The following is a 25,539-nucleotide window of genomic DNA, read 5'->3' as shown; positions in this document are numbered from 1 at the left end:
GGCTGTGATTGAAAATTTTGAGTAATCTGGTTATAGGGATGGAAGAAGTCTCTTTTGCCTCTAGTTTCCAATACTCTAATAAAATTATTGTCGTGACATAGTTTTTAAGTTTTGATTTTTTGAAGTAATCTGGTATGAGTTTTTGAGTAATCTGGTATGAGTTTTTGACGTTTTGAAGTATTGATTTTTTTTCTTGCTGCCTTAGAAAGCAGAGGAAACAAAGTTAAAGCAAATTTATAAGACTACATGGTAGAATAAAATATCCAATTGATCCTGTGTTTTACATTTCTGAGGTTGAACTGTTAAGACTGCATGTTGATTTCATCGACATTAAACTGTTAAGAACATTCCTCTACAAAGTTCTGGTGTTGGATATGGAAATCTATGATCAGGGCCAATATGTTGGATATGACAGGTTTTTCGATAGTCACATACATGTTCCAGGATTGTGTTTGGCAAATTATAAATGTTGAACTGTTAAGAAAGTAAAGTTTGGGAAATTTATAATAGTACTTTGTCATTGTCCCACCGTGATCCAACCCTTGCAAGGTTTATGCAACTCATGCAGTCTTTCATAATATGTTTTATGCAGTGGATTCCAGCAGGTAGACGGATCGTCCATTATGGAATGCCTACACCTTTGGATTAATTTATTCTCCAAATATAACATATAAGAACTTTTCTTTCCATCACAAGCGGTAATGGACCATGAAACCAACTCTGCGGAAACCCGATCGATTGAGACCAACAGCGAGATAGACGATACTTCGTCAAGTATCTCTCATAACAGTGAGGCGGATGAGTTTATGCGGACATATCCCTCTAGTGGAGATGAAGCGACAATGCAGGAGGTAAACCTTATTAATGTGATGTACTCAACATCTCAGAGCTGGGGGTGTCGGGTTCCAATGCCCCACCACAATATAGGTCTATGGGGGGACCAATATATTCAAGCGGTGTTGAATGGAAACCCGGCGAGTTGCAAAGAGATGTTTCGAATGGAAGTGCCTGCATTCCGGTATGTATGCGACCTGCTACGGGGGTCATTAATTATGGACCATACAGAGAGGGTCTCAGTGGAGGAATCATTAGGCATTTTTTGCCTACTCGTTGGCCATGCACAGGGCCAACGCATCGTAGGGGACCGTTTCCAACATTCTAGCGAAACTATTAACCGACACGTTGTGACGGTGATGCGCTCGCTACATGAGCTAGGCCGGACCGTGATTAGGCCGACACACACTCGTGGGGTCCATCCTTACATTGCGGGAAACCATCATAATTATCCATGGTTTGAGGTAATGAATTAATCTGGTTATAGAAATTTTTTTTTATTTTAAATGCATATTGATCTTTGATAGTGATTTAACTGAAACCAGTAATTGGTTGTGTCTTTTGATATAATTGATTGTAGAAATGTCTTGGTGCGTTGGACGGCACAATGATATCAGCTTCTGCACCAGCTCGTAGGGCCAACGCATATAGAAATCGTTATAATCGAATTGCACAAAATGTGTTATGCTTATGTGACTTTAATATGAAGTTCACGTATGTGTATACTGGATGGGAAGGCACAGCCCATGATGCACGAGTTTTTCTGGATGCCCTTAGTCGAGCTCGGAATGGATTCCCGTGGCCAGATCCAGGTACCTTGATATGTTACACTTGCTATTGCTCGCAAGTGTAAGATATCTTTATTCAACTATACATTCCCTTGACATTTGCAAGACCGTATAGATGTAACTCAGTATATCGACATGTGTTGCAGGATATTATTATCTTGTCGATTCCCCATTTCCTTGTATTGAGAAGTTTATGCCGCCATATCCACGAGAGAGGTATCATCGATCTGATCGTTATGGTGCCCGCCAGTTCCGGGGTTATAAAGATTATTTTAACTTTCGTCATTCCTCGCTGCGCATTGTTATTGAGCGCACATTCGCGCTTCTGAAGAACCGGTTTCAGATATTGAAAGCGATGCCTCGATATCGCCCAAGTAGGCAAGGGATGATTGTGACCGCATGTTGTACTCTGCACAACCTGATTAAGACGGTGGCGCCGAATGATGAATACATTCAGCATGCATTGGGGCTTCAGTTCAATGGAGGAAATATGCCTGAGGGAGAGGATGTAGACGAGACGGAAGAAGTGGTAGACATGTCTCATGAGTCAGCTGGAGCGATGGCTGCATAGAGGGATGGGATTGGGATTCCTATGTGGGCTCACCGAAATGGGGGATGAATGCTTTGCGTTGCTTGTAATTGTTGTTAATTGTACTGTCAATATCAATGTGGGGACCAAAATGTTGTGCTTAAGTTTTCATCTAGCGTTCTATGTATACGATCATGGATGATCGTGATTTTGATATATATATATGCACGTTTATTATCCGAATATTTTATTCCAAAAGCAAACAATGCATTTGACTATGTTATTGTCTATAATTGATTTGTACACAAATTTGGTTGTTTGCTTCGGTTATTATAACCCTAATGTATAAGGGAGCACATCACAAGTTAAATATCGAGCATGTTCTTCATTAGTGCAAAACAAGTAATCCTAAAAATAGATTATAACCACTACATTCTAGAGAACAAAACAAGTAATCCTAAAAATTAATTACAATAGTCAGTGGACAAGTTTTGACGTTAGTGCAACATTAAACGGTCAACATTATCATTAACCTTGGAAAATTTAAAACAAAGCAATAAAGCAATAAATAAAACCCAAGACCCTATCAACGCACATTTGTACTTGGTCTTCATAGATTGGAATCTTTGATGTTCTATTCTTGCACGTTCATCTGCGATCCTTTCGTTCCTTCGTTTTGCTAACTCTAAGGTGCGCTTACAACAATCCGGTTGATTCCATGCAAGATCATGCCATTCGAAAAATCCACATTGCTTTTGAGCCTTATAATGTCGACAATTAAAAAACCTCCGACCAAAACTGTTGGGCTGGGCGGACGTCCGCAGTTTGGAGGGAATGCCACAATAACAAAGTGGTATTCGTCCCTGGCTCACTCCACCTTCTGGCCTCATAGGGTGATTATTAGAACTGCTCACTCCATTACAACTTTCCATATTTCTTGCAAACAAAGTAGAAAAGGGCAGGTATAAAAACACCTCCTACGTTAAACTACAATGTAGAGTGAATAACCATAAAAAAGACTTTATCAGTTCTCTAGCCTACACCTTTGTTACATTTTATTGTAAGAACAAGTACTTCAACTCTCAAAGCCCTACTATTAACTGGTTCACATTATTTCCCCCAATGTATGCGGGTACTTATAAGTAAATGCATTGACACATGAACTGGCACTAAAGTAATTCATATATGTATGAATTAACAGGTGAGGAACATTTCAGCGCTCCCTAAATTACAACCAGGACATGGCAAACAAAATAACGGTGGTGCTACGGGGGTCGACACAGAGGAACCCGCATGGATATGATGTTATTATGTTTACATCGACCCATAGAGCTGCTGAAATGGGGATGAAAATTCCCAGAAATTTACACCCTAAAACAGGTCCGGATTACTGCACGTAGAGGACTGAAGTGATCAAAACATCAACAACAAAGAAGCATAGACAAATTTCGGGAAAAAATAATTGACGAACCCAGCCCACGCATGAAGACACAGATACGAAACCTACCCTGCACAAATCTTAAAAATCTAGGCATTTTAATCAGAGGGGCCAAACCAGCAGTGCTTGAATCCATCGAAAATGAAACCCTAAACTCCACCTACGAAAATGTTGAAACCATTACCCCTGGGAAGGCCCTCAAAACTTACCGACGGTTCGATGTGTCGTGGAGCAGTGGTTCTCGAGAAACTCCTGTTGGAAATTTCGTCGGTGCGTTGTCTCGGTGCTGCAGGATTGGGGTGCTTCTGCTGAGGGAGGAGGGGCGTTCTGTCCAAATTGGGGTGAAAATGCCAATCGAGTGAAGGGCAGGGCAACGAAGAAGAGGCAATCCCGAAAACAGAGGCCTCGGGAGGATGATTCGGTGGGACCCACAATCCCAATAACAAATTCCAAAAATCTCATCTCACTTTACATCCAAACATATCTAAATGGGACCCACTTGCATTTGTAAATCCATATTTCAAAAATTTCAACTTTTTTCATCTTAATACTATTCACAAAAATCTCATCTCATCTCAACATCCAAACCTGCCCTTAAATTCAATGAATGAATGACATCTACATGCATGGTTCCAATGTTTGCGAAGCTTTGGTTGCAGTGGAGCATCAGGCACCTTGCTCTTGTCCTGGCACGTTTCTATAGCTCACCAAGAACAAAACCATGTATGTGGTTCTCCTACATTGGTTTCTCGATCTCAAATCAAAACTGACTCTATGGTGCAGTTACGAAGTTGTGCCTTTTGGTCTTTAAAAGTATTACAGGCATAAAAAGATTATATAAATATAAATTTATAAATTGATATAATTTTATATGATTTATTAAATTTATTTTATAAATAAAATAATTTTATAATTTGACGTACTATATCAAATCATATCAGTTTATAGATTTAATTTTGTATAATTTGTTTATAATAAAGTATTTCTCTTATGTCTATGATATCCTCTCGTGGAGGAGGGAATTGGAGATGTTTTGGTCTTAGCTTTTAGACTTGGGGGAGACTGGAGATCAGGGACTACGAAAAGGAGAGCCATTTGTTCTGAGATTTGATTCTTGGAAAGGTTTAAATTGAGTTTGTATATTTGATTTTTAAAATTTGGTTTTTTTTTTTTTTTGTTTACTATTGTGACACGTCAGTACGTAGAGAAGACCTTGTTATCATGTGTACGGATAGCATTATTCATAGTTCAATTCCCAGAAGACATAATAATTGAGAAGAGAAAAACAATAGATGGTCATGGATGCATTCTATTTAGACATATCAGACGACACTACGTCAATTTGTAAGATTATTTTATATAATTTACAATACGTCTCTTTCAATTATGTTCACATTGCCATTTGCCGGTTCTCAATTTTCTCAAAAGAAATGATATGTAGAAGGGTAATGGGAACAAGTAGCTCTTCTTTTACCAAGTGTAAGCCTTCTTTCATAAGGTACAAAACAGGCTATAATCCAACTATATGTTAACAAGTAATTATTAAGTATTCCCGAACTATGGATACGTCGTACTTCTGTCCTATCATAATATGTTATATCAATTAAAGTTGATATTTATATATCTATTATGATAGAATAGAAGTACCACGCCGTCATCCGTATTCTAAGGAGTCAAAAACACATTCCTGCAGGCTGCCTAATCCCTGCATCAAGGAAAAATGTCTTATTAATAATAAAATCTCTACAGTTACTTTTGCATACTCTTTACGCACTCCACTGATGTGATTAACTACAATACTTTTTTTTAATATAAAATAACCGCTTTGACTAATCACATCAGTAAAGTGTACAAAGAGAATGCAAAAATGATTATATATAACAGAACTCAACAATAATAATAATGATAATAATGTCACTACATGTATGCTCCTCTATTTGACCTCTTTTTGCTGAAATTGAAATCCAAAACGTCTCGCATGAAAACGAGAAGAAACGGTGCCTTCTGTAAAAAGCAGAAGGAAACTGGTCTTTAGCATAGAAGATAGGCAATCCTAAAGAAGGTGCTGGGACAAAAAGTTGACTAGTTGGAAGACAGATAAAAGAGTAAAGGAGAAAGTTCTTTAAAGGACAGCAATAATGCACTCCCAGAAACTTATAATCGTTTGTAAAGATTCCAACAAGCTGTAATTTCCCATAACACGAAAGAAGTCACCTGGTTCGATCGACACAGCAAGATCGGATTTGTAAACCCAACCACAAGCATTACTGATTGAAATCCAGCTTGAGCGTTGTCCCTTCGGTTCAATCAGTCCAAGTCGTATCCCGAAGAACCCAGTATTGAAAACAAGAAAAATTTTACAAACTGCACTTTCATCTTTCATCCTACTATGATGAGATGGTATTGCCCATCAATCTTAAAATTTCTTTAAAAAAAATAAGAAATGATTCAAGGGTGATAAAGGTACCACATTTTACATAATGTGATGAGAGCCAGATGTGTGTGATTTGTAGCATTACTCTGAAATCAATATAGTGACTTCTCGCAGACCCAAAACACAACACTTCTGATGTTGTATCATTGAAGAAATTAATTACCAAAGTTGCAGGTACAAAATGGTAGGGGGAAAACCTGAACCAGGGAAAAAACAAGTAATGCCCCCAACTTTACTTCCCTTCACCATAAGTTAACTAGGTAGATGAGAGAACGGTGTATAACAATTTACAACCTTTTTGGGTTTCTAGCCAATTAGTGTACAATGGAATTACATAAAAATCAATATTTGATGACATGGTGGCGCAACCAAAGCTCATACATGACCATATGGAATGCATCAAATTTGATTGGCGGAGAGTTCCATTGGTAGTGCCTCTGAACCTGATAAGAAACAATCCAAAAATAATCTCATCGGTTCTTTCTCCTTTTTTTCCCACGAGTTATTCACGCACTTGAGGTAAACAGAAAATATAAAGGACATAGCAGATTGCTAATATAAAAAACTTAAAAAGCAAGTATAAATCAACAATACTATTTAAAATATTCAAGTTGAAACAGATAGGCATCTACCTTAACCAAGTTCTTATGGAGTGTGACGAAGTCAGCATCTGGTATATCCTTGAGGATTTGCTTAAGCTGGTACACGTCATTCTCCTTGAGCACAACCGCAAATTTATGCCAATCAAGAATATCATTGAATGGCAGGTCGTAATAATTTGACAATATCACTGCAAAAGATCCAATACATAAGTTGGGTGGGGGAAATAGTTAGATGGAAAATCTCAACAGAATATGGGGAAGGTTCCCAATCGGTAACTAGAAAAAATAAAAATAAATAAAAAAAATCTAAGGCACCCAACACCATTGTTCAAACCACTTTTAGGAAATTATGCAACCCAAACACCATGCTAATATGTTAGTCAAAACAGCGTGAGTTCTTTAACAATAAGGACAAATTCCTTTGATTCTGGAAATGTAATCCAAGTCTTTGTGCTAGAAGGGAGATTAGTAACGAATGTGTTGGAATCTCTCTTGTATGTTGGATAAGTAATAAAATAAGAGACAAATGGGTGGGAACCCAGCACACCGAAAGTACCCAATGGGGTGAACATATGGGATTCGCCTCATTAGAATGCTATTTGCATCTGCCAGAAACCTAACCTTACGTAGTTCACCTTTCATTACCATAACAGAGACGTTCTCATCTCAAAATTACTCAAAAGATGAACAATTTCAAATGCCTTCCATGGAACGTTCTCCCTAATTAGAGTATTATCAGGGGCAGCTCCCATCAGGGTCCAAAAGCAGAAACCTGAACTGCTAAGTAGCTGGGTAATTTTCATGTTTCCTCATCTTGCTCAATCATATTCTCCAGGTGTTTGATGGAGACTGCCAGTTCAGTTTCAGAAGTAGTTTAACATAACTAGTCTACAAAGCAGAGACGAAAGACATCAAACACGGGAATAAGAAGCAAGCTGCACTTCCCCCTTTTTTTTTGTTTCAAACAGGTGAAAAAATTAAGACCTACATTAAATTGGAAAAATGCCACAAAGATATTGTGTTCAGGTCTTCTGTTTTCAGTTTGTTAGGCTGGAGTATAGTAAAGGAAGACAGTGTTTTGAAATAATTCATGTCTCATGGGTCTTTAATTCCCAATAATCCAGGCATATGATTCGACAATCATAGTTACCATGCATGTAATGACAGAAGATGGATAAAAACCATCCAGTACCATTCTCATACAAACAGCCAGGAAGCACTCAAATCTTACCAGGCACACATCCATAATGGATCGAGTCAGTTATACGAGCACTATTGACCTGGGAACCACCAGGGCATATGCAAAACTTGGTTCTATAAAATCTCTTTTGATATAGCAGTGGTCCCATAGCCCTATTTATTCTGTTGTTGGAAATATCAAGCTCTGTATCATTCTCCCAAATGCGTGCCAATATAACTCTAATTTTAGAGTTCCGGTGTCCAGCCCAAAAACCAAGCGTTGTCCTACAAGACACGTTTGTTATATATTTATAAGCAATGCCTTGTGAGTTCTATTAGTGCAAAAATAAGATAAATCATTTTCAGCTACCCATGCAAGGCATGCCTCAACCTATTTATTAATTAAATTTCCAATCTGTACGTTATTTTTCCAATATGGAATTTTCAGGAAATAAGAAAGCAAAGCAAATGGTTTTTCAAGGAACAACTCAGAAAAAAAGGAACAAATAATCAAAGAAGGAAAACCCCATAAAAGTGGCTGTCATCTACTCTTAACTCGGTCAACAGGTGAAGGTTTGTTAATCAGGTCATTAAAGTTTCACATCCTACAATTCTACCTGTTTTCAAGATCATTTCCTCCAGCTGGAAGCGCAAATGGCTGCAATACTTGAGGAAGTGCAACATCTTTGTGTGGAATGAATCCAACATCATAGCTTGGGGAGCACACGACCCGCATTGAATTCTTTACAAGAAGTGGAAGTCCTTCTGTTGCCCTAACACCAACATCATGACAAGTGACGAAAAAATGATCTGCACCCAGGGTCCGATTCCAGTAAGGATACTTGGAAATTAACATTTGCACATAATTCTGGACAATTATGGTCATATTCTCGTATGAAGTGCCCTGCACACAATAAAGCAAGCATCAGATCCCAGCATATAATAGATCAGATAGGAGGGAAGTGTCAATTAGAACTGACCAAAGTACGTTTGATGTGTATATGTGTGTTGTATTACTTATCAAGAAAAGAAAGGGTTTGTGCATTGTGTTAGTAGTATATTTCTTGAACCTGATCAGCATCTGAAAAATAGAGCACTAGTTCTGAGTTTTTGAAGTTCCCTGCCATGGTCGGCAAGGTAGAATATCTCATCTAAAAATTCACATTTGCGGTTGTTGTACTTGTCTGTTCTTCAAATTAACTCACCACATTACAAATGACACGGGATGAAAACAAACAGCAATTGCAAGAGAAACTGTTCAATATTATAAGAACACTCATTCATCTTTTATCTTGACATAAATGATAACACAGGTAAATTCGTAGTCTTTAGCATTCATTTGAAAACACAAAAATGGGGCCTGGAAATTGAAACCTAAAAAGTTCAACCAGCAAGCTCTTTCCGTGAAAACCTTTTTTTGCTCTTGTTTTAATGAACAAGAAGGGGTTAAAGCTTTTGTTGTCTTTTTCCTATCCATTTCGTGAGTCAATTAAGGAAATAAAGATTGGGAAGAAAAACTATATAACTCAGTCACAAGCAAGTCAAAGTTACATGTCCTGGGTTCCCCCAACGGTGAAAATCCTCAAAATAGAGGAGAAATTCCACTTTTATTATTTCGCTAAAAAAAGAGCATTAATGCAAATCCGTAACTAACGATCCACGATTGCATAAGATTCTTCAAAACAATGCAAAAGGTTGGCAATCGAAACCCTTACCTTGCCTCGCATTTTGTGGCAGGAAATGGGAATGAAGAAGAGGTGAGCCTGATCCGGATTTTCAGTGCGGAAGTGACTCTCGCGAATGTTCTGGAAGAAATAGCCCTCGCTGGCGTACTTCCCCGTAAGCTTCCTGGGCGTCTGGTAGAACGTGTCGGGATCTCCGTCCGGGTATATATACACCTTGAATTTCCGCTCCATTTCCGCGTAATTCAACCGGAAAACCTCCGGGGAATGGTAAATATCATAAAGCCCGTCCTCCTCCACCCCATCCTTCGCCGCTTTATTATCATCACGAACCAGTTTAGCAACAGAAACCTTCGTACCAAAAAAAGAAAGAAAGTCAGTAAATAAATTTTCTTTATTTCTCGGGAAAGAGCGGCGTGGAATTAAAATCAATGAACCTGAGTGGTGGCAGAAGAGGAGGGGAGAGGAGAACGGAGGGAATTGAGAGAGAAATAGGTGAGGGAGAAGAGGGTTAGGACAGCGAGTGTGAGGAGGGAGCCTTGGAGAGAGCAAAGCGGTGAGGACGCTGAGAAGTACGCCATCTGAGGTGGCTTGCCGGTCGACATTGCTCGCCGGCGGTGGAGCTGTGTTGTGGGATCGACTCAATTGAGTACCAGTAACCAAGCGAAGTAGAAGTAGTCAAGTAGATTACAGGCCTAACCGTTCCTAACGGGAAATGCTATATCTCCCGCTTGGAGCTCCCGCCGGAGATTAGTGTATTTTTTTTATGTGTTTTTTTTAAATTATTTTTTATATAAATTTTTTTAATAATTTTAAATATTTTTAAAAAGTAAAAAAATTAAAAATATTATTAAAAAATATTTTCTTATTTACGAAGTAAAATAAAAAATCATAAAAAAATATTTTTTTATTTTATTTTGTGATTAAGAAAGTATATTTAAATGAATTTTTTTTACTTTCTAATTAAGGAAGTATTTTTAATGATGTTCTAAATTTATTTTATTTTTTAAAAAATATTTTTTATAATTTTTTATTTTACTTCATGATTAAGAAAATATTTTTTAATATATATTTTTTTACTTTCTAATTAAGAAAATATTTTCTAAATGATGTTTTAAATCTATTTTATTTTTTAAAAATATTTTAAAATAATAAAAAATCTATATAAAAAATTACTTAAATAAAACACATATAAAATAACACTACACCCCCAGCGGGAGCCCCCAGCGGGGGCTGTAGCATCACCCGTTCCTAATTCCAATGTAACGTTTTCCAAGCGTAGTAATAGTAGATTACTGTACTAACCGTTCCATCACGAATGTGCGTTTGTATCTTGAATTGAATTGAATTGATATATTAAAATATTATTATTTTAAAATTTAAAAAAATTAAATTATTTATTATATTTTATATTAAGATTTTAAAAAATTATAATAATGAGTTGAGTTTTTAAATGAAGTTAAAATTTTTAAAATTTTAATTTTTTTTTTAGTTTAAGAAGAATAAAATAAATAAAAATAAAAATAAAAATGATGTGATGTATGAAATGATAAATAGTAAAATTAATTTTTAAATGAGTGCTTAATTCATTTACATCATTGATAATATTTAATTGATAATATTTAGATTCTAAAATAATAATTTATTATTTTCAATAATAATTTATTTTTTAAAAATCTAAATAATAATACTTGACATAGAGTGGGAAAAAAAAGCTAGTATGTAGGCTCGACACCCCTCTTCTTCTTCCCCGAGTCGTCTTCTTCCTCTCTAATCTCTACAGCTCTCTTATTCTTCTATGGCAGCAACGGCACGACGCTTCTTCATTTTTCCTCAGTTCCTCCTCCTATACAAAAGATGTTGACGGTAGACTGAAGACTGCGTCGACGCACATCGAGACCGATATGATCGATTTTCTCTCCCCAAACCTTCAGTTTCGGCCGGTTTAATAGACCCATGGCAGAAGTCGGTGGTGTCTCGATTTTACGCCAAAACCGACGCCGAACCCATCAATGTACAACCCGAGGCCTATTGAAAAGAAGAAAAAATTATTCTTTACTTGATTTATCGTCCAAAGTTTTAAAAAATTGTATGGAAAAAAATTTAGAAGACCAAATGCCCAAAAGTACCACTCTCTTTAAAAAATGCCCAACACATGTAAAGATGAAGATACTTGAGACATTTTTGTAACATTTGTTTTCACAATTCCTTTCAATTCATCTTATTTCATTTCATCTTATCATTATAACTTTTTCAAATTCTCACACAAAATAACATAAAAAATTCAACTTTTTCAAATTTTAAAATAAAAATAATATTAAAAGTATATATTCTAATAATATTTTATTCAATTTTTAACTTTAATTTCAACTCATCTCATCTCGTCTTAGGCAATGATTCTTGATATAGTTTTAAAACCTAAAAGGATGTGTATTAAAACCTTTTAATAGCTTAAAGCACTGGTAGTGGCTTCTCCATCTTCATCTTCATCTCCATCTTTAAATTTGAAGAATATGTCTTTAAAATCATACATATTGGTTTATCTATCTTAATTTTTATCCATAGCTATAAACAGTGATGTTTAGTTTTCAAACATTATATTTAATGTTTTTTCTCTCTCTATTCGAACGACTCCTCTCTCTCGCACATATATCCTCGAAAGTCTTCCGTATTCTCTTCGAACAAATCCGCTGTCTCTTGCTCTCTTTGCTCTCTTCTCTTCGGCACCAACATTTCCCTCAACAATATTTCAGCCTTCTCTCTATTATGCTACACCATTGCCCCAAGCAAAGCTCAAGTGCACCACGAGGTTGTTCCTTCATCAACGACGACCTCTTCTCTCGCCCGGTACTCGATTTTGTGCAGCTGTTTGGAAACCCTAAAGAAGGTGATTTCGTGCAAGCCACTTGTTTTGATTTCACAAATTGTTTTGTGTGATTTCCCCTCATATAGAATATGTGATTTCCCCTGATTAGAGTGTTTTTAGGGTTTTTTGTGTGATGGAAACCCTAGAGAATGTGATTTTGTGCAAGCCACTTGTTTTGATTTCACAAATTGCCTTGTGTGATTTCCCTTCACATGGAATGTGTGATTTCCCTTGATTAGAGTTTTTTTTAGGATTTTTTGTGTGATTTTCCCCAATATTGAATCGAGAATAGGGATACATAGAGCAGTTGAGTTTGGTTCTTGGGTTTTTTAGATTGTACATGCCTCTGTACATACTTCTTATTTCTTGTAAAAAAAACTCATAGATTGTATATGTTGTCTCTAAAAATATGGGATTTGCTTCTTGTGATTTGCAAATGAGAATGTATGCTAATTACATACATTGATTGATATGTTTTGCTTATGTTCTCTGCCATTTTATTGCTAAAATAAAGAAAACTACTCTATATTTAATTGAGCAATATGTTTTGAAAAATGCTTGGTTGCATGTTTTTAAAATGTGTCTATCATATGCCCTTTTATCTTTGCTGGTTGTTACTCTAATGTCACCCTTAAGTCAGTAGGTATGCAACCATGTTTTTGTATGCCTTTAGACTAGATGCACAACATGTTTATGTATGCCTTTAGATAGATTTATTGTTGGAATTTATTGAGGCACCAACCGAAATGGCAAACATACAAGGACCTCATAAAAAGAAAAAAAATGGGACAAGTTCAGGTATTACTCCAAACTCAATACCTTTAAGGGAAGACATGGAAAATGTGCCTATCGATTGTGAGAGACCTCCGGACAAGAAAGTCGAAAAAACAAGAGAGAAAGAAAGAAAATATAACGAAAGACAAAATATAGTAATTAATGAGGCCTTAAACCAAATGAAAGATGATAGGAGGACTTGTATGATGGAGAGAAGAGAATCACAATTGAAGTATGAGAATGAAAGATATGAGTTGCTACTTCTTAAGAAGAGAAAAGTTGAGTTGGAAATTAAGACTGAAAGAGAGAGATTTGACTTGGTAGCTCTTAAAAAGAAAAAAACTGATATGAAAATTATGAACTTGGATATTGATTCCATGAATGGTTTGCAGCAAGAATATTTCTATAATCTTCAAATGGAGGTCATTGAGGAACAAAGGAATAAGATCATATCTCGTACATAGTTGTATGTTTGTACGATGGTGATTTTGTAATTGTTTTGGTTGTGGTGACATATTTTGGATAATTTTTGTACTGCTGGTTGTATCAAATTGCATCATTTTTTTGTGGAGCTGGGCTGCTGTGGAGCTGGTGGTTGACATATGGAGCTGCCAACTCCAACTTTATGTAGTTCAAGTTGTATTAAAATCAACTTTGTGGATTTTCTGTTAAGTTGCTTTTGATACATGAGGTTTAAGGAAAAATCTGTATGAAATTTCTTTTGGTTGGAAGTTGAATGTGTATGAAATTTATTTTAGGAAAGTTGAATTTGTATGTAATTTATTTGGGCAGATGAATTTGTATGGAATTACATTATATTAAATTGTGAATTTGTATGAAATTTATTGGACTTGGAGTTGAATTTATTTGAGTTGGATGGTCTATTGAATTTTTTTGCCTTCAGGTAGTTTAATTTGACTTGAATTTATTGGACCATCCATATTAACAATAGACCATCTAGATGCATAAAATAAACCATCCAGATTTATAGGAAAAAAAATTATAAAATAATGAATATTTTATTATTATTTGATTTAAATATGCATAATTCAATGTGGACAATGTCTTTATATGCAAAATCAATCTTCAAAATATGTGATTTTGCATATAAAGATGCATAAACCACTACCAATGCTCTTATAAGAGGTAATGCATACCCAAAAAAAAAAAACTTGGTGGTAAATATACATATTGAAAGTTTGGATCCATGGTAAAAAAATACTAAGAACCCTCCATCTAAGGGTGCAAATCGTTCGATCCAATTCGGTTTAGTGATGGACCGGTTCATCATTTTCCTAGACCGAACACCCATAAGGACTGAACCATCGGTATGGTCCAATCCGGCCTAATTATTTTTTAAATCAATTAATAAAAAAATTATTTAAAATATTAAATTAAAATTAAGTGACTTATTAATGTAAATAATGTAACTAACTCAATAAAAAAACATTTTATATGGTTAATGATAATAAATTAGATGAAAATTATATTATTAATTTATATAATTACTAAATAATTAGCTAATTGATATTATATATTAGTTAATTGATAGAATATTAACAAGTGTTAATAACATATTTAAAATTTATATTGTTAAAAATGATAGGTTAGATGAAAATTACATAATAAATTATACAATTATTATATAAATAATATATATAAAATATATTTTTTATTTTTATTTTTCATTCAGTCTGATCCAGGGTGAAAAAACCCTGGATCGGGACTGAACTGAAACTTTTTAATCTTCTAAAACCTGGACCGTTGGTCCGGGTCAGTTTCTCGTTTCACACCCCTTCAATCTTTGGAAAAGGATCCTTTTCATCATTTCACTTGTCAACGTTACTAGAAATGATTCAAATATCTCTTAATTTACATTAAATAGATACTATTCATTTCAAGTGAAATAGAGAGGATCCTATTCCTCTCCATTGTCACAGTAATTAATTCACAAACATCTTGAAACCTATAGGGATATAATACCATTTGATGCTTCTGCAAAGTATTTGCAATTACATCTGTTAGAAATACTAGATCAAAATATACAGCGGAAGCGATATTACCTCACAGGAAATATCTCGGATCTAATACGATTGTTCCACGGATTCTCCAGTGTCGTTGTTCATCCACGATCTTCACATCGATGGTGGAGTGTGCTACGTGGTAATACCAGAGCAACACTCACACATTCCACAGCCTAGATGCCGTGACTAGAGAGAACCATTTGAGAGAGAGTTGTTTTGCCAAGTGTATACTCTAAAGAGGGGGAGAGACTACTTAAATAGCCTCTCTAGTGTAACCCCCTGGCTGGCCATTAAGGACCAGCCATCAAGCCTCATGAAGTGGCTTAAGAGCCATTTCATAACCCTCAAGAGGAGGTGAAGGGGTGCCCACTATGGGTGCCCCTTTCTTACATCTCCCACTCACACATAGTGGGCAAGACCCCATGTCTACATCTCTCAATATGTTCCCAATCTTGTTCATACTGACAAATAGGCCGTGCGACCATCGAGCACAGCTGTAAAAGAAAAATGGGAGCACTATACCAAATCTCTCGTAGAAAAGACCATCATAGCAACATCCCTAAAAGTGTCTCGTTATGCCCCGACTCATTTGGTCACATCAGACTAAGCATCCCTAATCCCTCTCGAGTCCAAATGACTCAGAGTAATGCTCAATCTCCATAAAACATGATGTACTCACAGCTATATTGCAACTCCCAAGAAGTAACATAACTTGCGGCAATGAGTATACACCATTATCGATGTGTTACCAAATAGTCTTCCCTTCGCGCTCATGTCATTTAGTTTCAATCCAGTCACTTTCCCAGCAATGCCTCTTTAGACCGCATCATTCATGGCCATAGATAACATGCCAAAGTAGCAGACACTAAAACATCAACCTTGTGACATAGTCAAAGGTCTCCTAAGGGCATAAATAAATTATGGTCATCAATTATAACCTACAGGACTCACACGGTGAGGAAGCAGGGAACCATTCACTCACCTCTACTGTTGGTCGCAAAAGCACATATAGTATGAAATACATGCTACAATGGAGTTCTCTTTCCAAAGAAAGAGCGTATATCTATTCTCAATTCACCGTACAGATTTTAGTCTAGTCGCTATCTCAGCGCCTAACCCGAGTCCCTCCATTTGCTCACTATCCAAAGAGCCAAAGAGAATCTCGCATCTGGCTAAACCACAGGCTACATGGTATGTGGGTAACCAAGCACAGTCCTTAGACCTCATCTTAGCTCTCACTAAGGCGACATATCTTTTGTGTCTTCCAACTTATCCCTCTCCGGACAAGTACTGAGTAACACATTATCTCATCTTTGCTCGCTAACTCTTTGTAGCGCCAAAGGCGATCGCTCGTGTGAGTGAGCCGATCTAAGCCTGTCAATATACCTTTTTCACCATAACTCCTAAATTTATGGTGAATGTGTGTGCATACCAAAGAATGCTTCCAATTACGCCACATGATCATAGAACACATCAGTATCATGTGCATGACGAGCAATACCGTGAGGTACAGAGAAATCACATGGTCAACAACAAATTATTAAACCAAAACTCTCAAGTGGTGTTTAATGACCATTTCTCTCCATGCGCATTCTAATGTATAGTAACTTTCCAAAACATGCTCGTACCAAGAGACTCAACTTTTACATTTAAAAGTCATTTGCACAATCATAAAGTCAGCGATGACTCATCGCGAATCTCATTTAGGTCAAACTCACAATATAAGCCGTAGATTCTAGTCAGCAAGTCTAACTGCGATTTTTAAGAATCTACAAAGTGACCACAAATGTTATTCAGCAAACTTAATTTGCGACTTCAATGTTTCATTTAAATCTCTTGCACTCAACAAAATCATGTGAGATAACCATTATTTATTTTTCATTAAGGGTAAAGCGATTAGGGCCTTTGCTCCCAAAGACAATCGTAATAGTCTAGTCGTTACTATTAACGACAATCGCATCACAAACTCACTTAACCAAGTAAGCCATACTTAACCAGGTTGGATCATATAAATGAAGCGAATCTAAGATTCTATGTTGGGATTCCTACTATGTGAATTCAATACCTTTAGCGGAGCCATATTATAAATATTCTCTTCTAGTCTCTAAACGACGAAAGAATATTGATATAAAACTACCACGCTATTTATGAGGATCCTTATAGTCTATAACTTTTGGGAGTCACTATCACTAATGGTACACCTTAACTCAAACTCAAATGTATACTTCCACTAGTTGTTGAATTACTCCCACTATTTTTGGCGATCTTATATAAAAAAAATTTTGAAAAAATAAGATTAAGGTAATGTGGAATGAAATGTGATGAAAACGTTCTTTTAAAAAATAAGTGTTACAAAAATCCACAATTCCACACCCTCGCCGAAAATACGAGTAATTTTCTTGACTCAACAAAAAAAAAAAATGATCAAGTTTAGATCCTCTCGACTTTTAATAGAATTCATGTTTGCACAAAATAGTCACTCAGCCTTTCTCAAAAGCAAATGAACTCGATCTAAAGATGACAAATCAAAATTAAGGCTGCAACCCATATTACATCAACCCAAGTGTGATGTAACAACTGTTTTGCACCATAATTCATTTATAACACCATTCTCAGCAAGTCAATAAACTGCGAGATAATTATTTTCATCATATAACTCATACGATTGCGATTTCAAAAAAAATTTTAACTGAAAAATATATTTTCGTAAAAAAAAAATTTTTGGATCGCATTTATATGATGAAACATATTTATTATCAAAGTCCTTAGTGTGCATTTATAGGAACTTTCACATAGAAAATGCTCATATTACCTTTTCTCTTTGACTCTACTAAACCAAGGAGAGGGATCTCATTAGCCAGAAAATTTTCAATTTCTCAAGCTTCAAACCCATCAACCTATGCCTCTTTGGCATATTTTAGTATATTATTTCCCCACCCGAGAAATAATACCACTGAGTCAATGAGTGACCATCCAACTTCCAAACCTCTAGGAATTCTCACTAACACCACTACTTTCAATAAGTCTTGAATCAAATTAGGTATAGACTTCACAAATATCGCATTTAAAAGCGCTAATAACAACATCGTTTTGTGCAACAAATGCAGTATGTGATGTTTTAGCTGCTAACTAGCGATATATCTTTATTTCTTGCATACTCAATATTTTTCATATTCTTCAATCCACTATAGGAGAGAAAAAGAAAAAACTTTGCAAGAAATTATCTTAACCTAAAACCTATTTTGCATCAGTGCAACCACAAGCAAAATTTGTTAGTTTAGGTTTAGATAAGTCATACCTAATTATTTAGACTTTTGCCACAGTTGCCATGCAAACCTCTAAGGTGCTTGGTATTACTCTCAAGGAGTGCTCCAAAGTTTATATATCTGCAAGAACCTATCTATTCTCGCTAGAGAGAAATAAAACTTGAGCAAGATTATCAGTACTAATACCACATAAAGGTGCACTGATAAAATTTTTAAAAAAATATGAATGTGCCAATCAAGAATGTCCTCAACATGCTTGCACACTCAGATTTTAATATCCTTACTCGCCAGACGTACTAACAAGTTTTAGAGAGTATGTTCTTATCTGTGAGTAATCTAAATTGCTTTAAGATTATAATGCTCAATCTCAAAAAATAGGAGCAATTAATCTTTGCGTTACAAAAATAACGCGCAATTTCTTCTATTACCCACAAGATTCTTAAAGGCAAAATAGTGATTTAGCTCTATACGATAGTTGATCCCATCAACTTCTATAAAAATTATAGTGCATGCGTCCCACGCGCACTTCCAATTTTATTCTAGACATTTTAGAGGTTTTACAATAATGATGGTCTAAGACTATCTGACTCTCAAAATAATATTTATTTGTTTCCAACTACTGCTCATGGAGGAGATTAATGCGACGATTAAGTCGTATAAATAATCTCTAGGCTTTCTTCATGGTTATCTCAAAGTTACTAAACTATGCGCATCTAATTGCACACACATTTAAGAAATTTGCCGCGTTAATCTAAGTTAGAACAAAAATAATTAATACACGTCGCAAGATCGAAAATTCGCTAAGCTTCCTAATCATCTCTTGCACCTCAACGTCTAATTATTAATTTCTAACTTAATTTTTGCGCAAATTTATATTGTTTAGGAGATTAATTCCAAATCAATCTCAACCATACTCCCACTAGGATAAGTAATCTACCGAGTTAGTCTCATGTAAAAGTAATTTCTTCTTAGATCGAAGAAATCAATTTAAACCAATCATAAGTATGGACTAATTAAACTCGGGCTACTTAATCCTTTAGTTTATCACATTTTTAAAAAATTAAAGACTAATTCTTAAAAAATAGTCTAACAATTCAAGTGATAAAATAAGCTCATACATTTACATGTAATCACAATACATGTACAAAAATGATCACATCACATTTGATCCAAATAATTATTTTTCACAAAAAATAATAATCTAGGCAATTTATAACATAAAATAAAATACCAAACAAATGTGACAAAAATAATATCATGGCAAGCATGTATTTAATAAGCACATGCAAAAATATATTTCAGAAAAATAAATATTTTATGCCACGAATACATGCTGAATTACTAAATAAAAACAACATACACACTAACAATAAGCTCTAACCCAATGGTTGAGCTTATAGCCCTTGTGTGTGAGGTCTTGGGTTTAAAATACCACCAAAGTATTTTGTAAAAAAAATCACTATTTTTAGACAGCTAATGGGCCGCACCCCCTTGGGCGCCCAGTTGTAGAGCTGGCTTGAACTTGTTGGGCTCATGGCCCAAATCTCCCAGTGGCCTCTTTTTTTCATTGAAAAAAATGAGCTAGACTGCATTTAAAAAAAATGATTGGGCTTTTCTTTTTCAACCGAAATTTTCAACCGAAAATAATTTAAATCAAAACTGTTTTCCTTTAATTAAAACAGATGAGTTTTGCTAAAACAAAAAACATGGGCCGGACCCAGAACTTGATTTAAAAAAAAAAAGGCCCAACTCCTTTTAAAACCAGCCCAAACTTCATCACAAACTCATGAACATCACTGTTCATCTTCCTCCTTCAGTCGACGGTTACAATGCTTGTAACTAATGAAAAAAAAAAATTGCACTTGTAACCGCCACTAGTTGCTGTGTGGCTGGCATCTAACCGAGACACCGAAGGTCCTCCAAGCCATGGCAGCGCCGCCCCCATTCAGTGGGTTGCACTGTGTACAGCACTGCACCATGGCAGCGTCACACAACTGCGTGCGATGCACTGTGCAGGCAGCGCCATGGGCGATGTCCCGAAGCTGCAGTGCTCGTCGCCACCCTATGAGCCAGCGCACGGGGCTCTGCCCTCCATGGGGGTTCTTGACTTCCTCCGCTGCTGACTGGTGTGCGCAGCACCTGGTGCTCGCTGCACCTTGTGCGAGAGGCTCCTGGTGCGCACAGCACCTGGTGCTCGCCGCCACCGCCCTTTAGTGCCAAGGCACTGCAGCCTGCAGCAGTGTTACTTGCTGCAGGGCCCGGAGCGCTGCTGCTTAGCTCAGTACAGGGTGCACCGTTGCACCTGCGCTACCTGTCCTTGCAGCATTATGGAAAACACAGCACCCAACCGGTGCTAGTCATGCAGCACCAAAAAACAATGGAGGTTCTGTGCTCTGTGCGCGAGCTATTGCAGCACCACCATGGTGCTCGTTGCTCTGTGCGCAACAGAGGACAGCGCCTCCGTCGAAGCGTGCCCACCCAAGCAGTGAACACGACGCAACACCCATTCAATGAGCGTCGCTACCTCCTTCAGTGCTAGTAGCACCTGGATTACACGGCGCAACGTCTTGATCATCTGAACTCTACGTGCACGAGTTCTTGTTGATTGAAGAGGGTGGTTGCAGCCATTCCACAACGGCGCTACCACTGTAACGGCAGCCAACTCATTGGTAAAAAAAAAAAACTCATCGTGCATAAATATTTCAGTAAATGAAATTATAATGCACACGTAAAAAACACAAATCGGGAACAACCGATTAGGCTCTGATACCAATGTTAAAAATACTAGATCAAAGTATACAGCGGAAGCGATATTACCTCACAGGAAATATCTCGGATCTAATGCGATTGTTCCACGGATTCTCCAGTATCGTTGTTCATCCACGATCTTCACATCGATGGTGGAGTGTGCTACGTGGTAATATCAAAACAACACTCACACATTCCACAGCCTAGATGCCGTGACTAGAGAGAACCATTTGAGAGAGAGTTGTTTTGTCCAAGTGTATACTCTAAAGAAGGGGAGAGACTACTTAAATAGCCTCTCTAGTGTAACCCCCTGGCTGGCCATTAAGGACCAGCCATCAAGCCTCATGAAGTGGCTTAAGAGCCACTTTATAACCCCCAAGAGGAGGTGAAGGGGTGCCCACTATGGGTGCCCCTTTCTTACAACATCCTTAACATTTGGCTACATTACAAACCAAACGCGAACAAATAAAAGAAAAAGACTGTACCTTTCCTTTCCTATGTGGCTACTCAACATGCTTGAGCTCCATGGTTAGCTTCTAAAAAGAGTACTGATACATCTACAGGCAAAATACACGGATTGTGCATGGGCACAGTGTATCAACAGTTAAAAATTGATCCTTGCCCGTGCACAATTAATTTTCCTTCTAAAAGAGAATTGGAATGACAGATCTCTAGTTAGTGGTTCTTAGGCTGAAAGCATATACATCAATATCCCACCTGCAACTGAAACATTCAGAGACTCAAACTCTCCAGTCATTGGAATGCTTACAAGATCACATACATGCCGAGATTTCTCTGACAGGCCACTCCCTTCACTACCCAATACCAAACACAAAGGAAAATCTACTAAAGAATCGGCTAGCCCTTTAGAAAGCTGAGACACTGGCTTTAAATCTCCAGTACTATTTGGATGGCCAGCTAGGACCTTCATTTGAAATTCGTTTACAAGGGCTTCAAGATGGATCCAACTGCCGCAAACTATGGGGATCTGAAAGGAGGCTCCTCGGCTAGCTCGAAGTGCTTTCCCATTAAATGGATCACAACAACCAGGAAGTAGAAAAACACCACCCTGTTGGGCAATAGCTCCCATATTATTAGTCTTCCTTTAAAAATATAGATGAAAAACACATAGCTCATGTCAGGCAAGAAACAGCAGCATTAAATGATTGGGTCATAGACAGGGAATTTTATTGATTTTTGGGCTCACCATTGATCCTGCTGTCCAGTAAAAGGAAGTGTGGGATAATTTACTGAAGAATGAAAAGATTGCTGGTTTCGATAAGTAAAACCCTTAAATCGTTAGGGCTTGTGATATCTATTATCGAGAAGTCTCAAATTATTAAACAGATCAGTGTGAAGGCATAAAAAACTGTCAAGTTTCTAATCAATAAATGATCCTCAAGTAACAACAACAAACAGCAACAAATAGTTGGGATTCAAACTGGTCTTGATCGTGAGAAGTAATATCACTTTATGCTACCTTTGTAGCTTTGAGTACAACTGGAGTTCAGAAATATGCAGTGGGTTGTTGGAGAAGCATATGCATGGTACATAAAATAAGGTGGGGGGAGGGAAAGGTATAAAGAAGACATAATTTCAGATTGCAGCTTATTCCATACCCATCTAAAGGCCAAAGCTGATCTGAGTAATGTACCAAGGTTTCCTGGATCCTGCAGCGAGTAAAACTATTGAGTTAGTGATACAGATGCCCAAAAGTTTCCTGAACCCAATTGCCTGCAATTATAACCTGGAGAGTAAAGAGGATCTTAGAAATAGCATTTTATGTATTTGAATTGAAGGGAAGAGATGAAAGCAAATCCAATTAGTTCCAACATTTTGTTCCAAAAATTTTCTTCAACCAAACGCATTTCATGCTTTATTTGCTTTGGGGTTTCTGTCTTGCATACTTGTTAAACTAATATCAGCACTATTTAAAATTGATTGAAAGCAAGTACAGTAAGAAGAATATGCTGATAGCTTGATATTAGTCTAACACTTACGTGTACTTATATATTTAGGTTTCTTTTAGACTCAATGACAAATTATTTATCAGGTTACCAAGTTGCAGCCTTGAGGCCTTATAAACTCTTGGCTTCATATGACTGTACCTAAAAAAAAAAAAAAAAAATTGGGATAGAAATCCCCTTCATTGTCTTTTTTATTCTATAATTTCTAATAATACAGCTTTCATATGTAGAAAATCTCCACTGAGCAGAAGACTAAAGAAGCCTCCAAAATCACCCTCTTTTTTAGCAGTCTTCAGAAACCAAACAGACAAGGGATGATCATCTATTTTTTGCACAAAAATGCAAGGCTACCTCATGAGGAGAAAAGCTGACCGAGAAGTCTGAAATAATGAGAACTACTCTGGAAAAGTGTAAAAAATCACCTGGATTCCATCGAGGACTAGAATTCGATGTGGGTATGGGAACCATCTTCGACAATCTGCCTTGTCTTGATCATTTTCTAGATTGAAGAACCTGGTAGGAATTCTCATCAGGGCAATCGCATCAATAGATTCAGTTGACTTCACACCGGAAAGCTTTTTCATCACTGCAGCGCTCACACGCACAATACGTCCAGGGAAACCATCTATCCCTTCAGGAACCTCGGCTTTATCAAGTAGAAGTAAACAATCCATTTCCACAGTTTTCTCTTGCAAGGACTCTTGAAACTTGTATATTTCCCTAAAAAGGATAAACATGCCATGACTCTTATCACTCATAAAGATTAATACTTTTACATGTCGATTTACCATTAGAATTTTCATTACATCGGACTCAACTAATCCCGGAGGTCCACAGAACCTCGGCAAGGAGTTTTCTACAAGTGCATCTCGGGTAATTGAATGGGAAAATCTCTCAATGACTCTAGAGATTGTTTGCACCCACGGGAATTTGAATCTTAGACCTGGAGGAGCATACCCCAAGCCCAAGGCCCTCTATCATGAATTCTATTTCAATTTTGCTACTCTTCTAAGCATCCAGAAAACGGGAAAACAGGAATTCATTTGAGAAATGGCTAGTTATTGACAACTAAAAAGTCCCTGGCATAATTCACTTGGATTTTCCTAGTTCTTGGAAGCCCAGACAACAGACTCCAAAAATTAAAAGAATCAATTTCCTTTCACAGTCCCACATATTTTCAGCAACCAAAAGCGAAGGAAGAAAAATGCTTTATACCCATTTGAACTTTGGGCTACTTAATTGATTGCAACGTAGAACCCAGATAAATTGAGATCAAAGAGAAAGGGATTAGCATGAGACCTTACAGGGGTAGCGCCCACAACGAGAACTGAACCATGGGAGTGGCGGTAAGAAGTGCTGTGGCGCAGCTTGATGCAGTGCTTCACAAATGGGTTTGAAGCGCTGGTAATGGATTCCACATGAGAAGGTAGAGGGAGTTTGACATCCACGGAATCACTGGCATTCTCTTTGAAATGGGTTTGTATTTGAGCGATAGAAAACATTAGCTGAGAATTTGAAACTCCGAGTTTCGGAGGACAAGAAGTGGGCATCAAAGATGTGTACAAGCATGGCATTATCTTCACCAACTCTAATTCAGCTGTGCAGGCTTGAGGCTACAATGTTCGAATTCAGAATACGAGTAATTTTTAGGTAAACATAAAAAGACAATATTATCCTCCGGATTGGGCTATTTACACGTATTAGCTAGCAGATGAAATGCGATGATTTGAGATAAAAATTAAAAATTAAATAAAATATTATTAAAATATATATTTTTAATATTATTATTAAATTTGAAAAATTAAATTATTTATTTTATTTTATGTGATAATTTAAAAAAATATATTTATATGTCTGGCACAATCTCTTTTATCATCATTCTTAATTTTTTACTATTCCATAATATGGTATTGAATGATTGAAAATTATCTATTATATTTTAATTATAGGCTATTTATTTAATCACATGTTCAAAAATATTGAGAAGATAATGATGAAAATGACGATAAATTAATTTCATTTCACTTTTTTCTTTATTTATTTGGTTTTAATTTTTATTTATTTGTGCAAGAAATTCTCATTGCTTTGCGGTTAAATGATATTTGCTCCTGCTTATATTATTTCAGTTACAATAATTCTCAAGTATTTACCATCCAAAATGGACAAAAGGGGGGCAGTGGCTTTTTATTTAGAAAAATGATAAACACACAGACAGCACATTATACAATTATATTTTAAAATGAAGGGTAGTTTAATAAAATATTTTATAAAAGTAAATATCATTTTACAAAAATAACCTCAATTTAAAATATATATTATAAAATATGTTGTAAAATATATTGTGTAGGTATTATTGCTGTTACGAGTAATGTTACGGCAGTAGCACAAAAGAGTTTTACTACATACAA

General features: G+C 36.4%; 3 protein-coding genes across 3 annotated transcripts; 1 reads left to right on the top strand and 2 right to left on the bottom strand.

Annotated features, from left to right (window-relative positions):
- Positions 1-701: 701 nt before the first annotated feature.
- Positions 702-2,193, top strand: LOC118349873. Its single transcript, XM_035695801.1, has 3 exons — positions 702-1,298; positions 1,415-1,646; positions 1,769-2,193. Exons 1-3 carry the CDS (start codon positions 702-704, stop codon positions 2,191-2,193), a joined length of 1,254 nt encoding a protein of 417 aa, XP_035551694.1.
- A 3,569-nt stretch (positions 2,194-5,762) lies between these two features.
- On the bottom strand, positions 5,763-10,190 carry LOC108980193 (probable glycosyltransferase At5g03795). The gene is made up of 6 exons (XM_018951050.2): positions 9,924-10,190; positions 9,520-9,837; positions 8,422-8,708; positions 7,857-8,089; positions 6,656-6,813; positions 5,763-6,466 (listed from the first exon to the last, which is right to left on the bottom strand). Exons 1-6 carry the CDS (start codon positions 10,089-10,091, stop codon positions 6,365-6,367), a joined length of 1,266 nt encoding a protein of 421 aa, XP_018806595.1. The 5' UTR covers positions 10,092-10,190; the 3' UTR covers positions 5,763-6,364.
- Positions 10,191-21,668: 11,478 nt separating this feature from the next.
- LOC108983991 (uncharacterized tRNA/rRNA methyltransferase YsgA) lies at positions 21,669-24,738 on the bottom strand. The gene is made up of 4 exons (XM_035695416.1): positions 24,431-24,738; positions 23,554-23,851; positions 22,784-22,834; positions 21,669-22,233 (listed from the first exon to the last, which is right to left on the bottom strand). Exons 1-4 carry the CDS (start codon positions 24,703-24,705, stop codon positions 21,850-21,852), a joined length of 1,008 nt encoding a protein of 335 aa, XP_035551309.1. The 5' UTR covers positions 24,706-24,738; the 3' UTR covers positions 21,669-21,849.
- Positions 24,739-25,539: the final 801 nt, after the last annotated feature.

This window comes from Juglans regia, chromosome 11 (assembly GCF_001411555.2).
Source record: "Juglans regia cultivar Chandler chromosome 11, Walnut 2.0, whole genome shotgun sequence".
NCBI classification, from domain to species: Eukaryota; Viridiplantae; Streptophyta; class Magnoliopsida; order Fagales; family Juglandaceae; genus Juglans; species Juglans regia.
The sequence above is the reverse complement of the archived record's forward strand: the minus strand, read 5'-3'. Positions and strand labels throughout refer to the sequence as shown.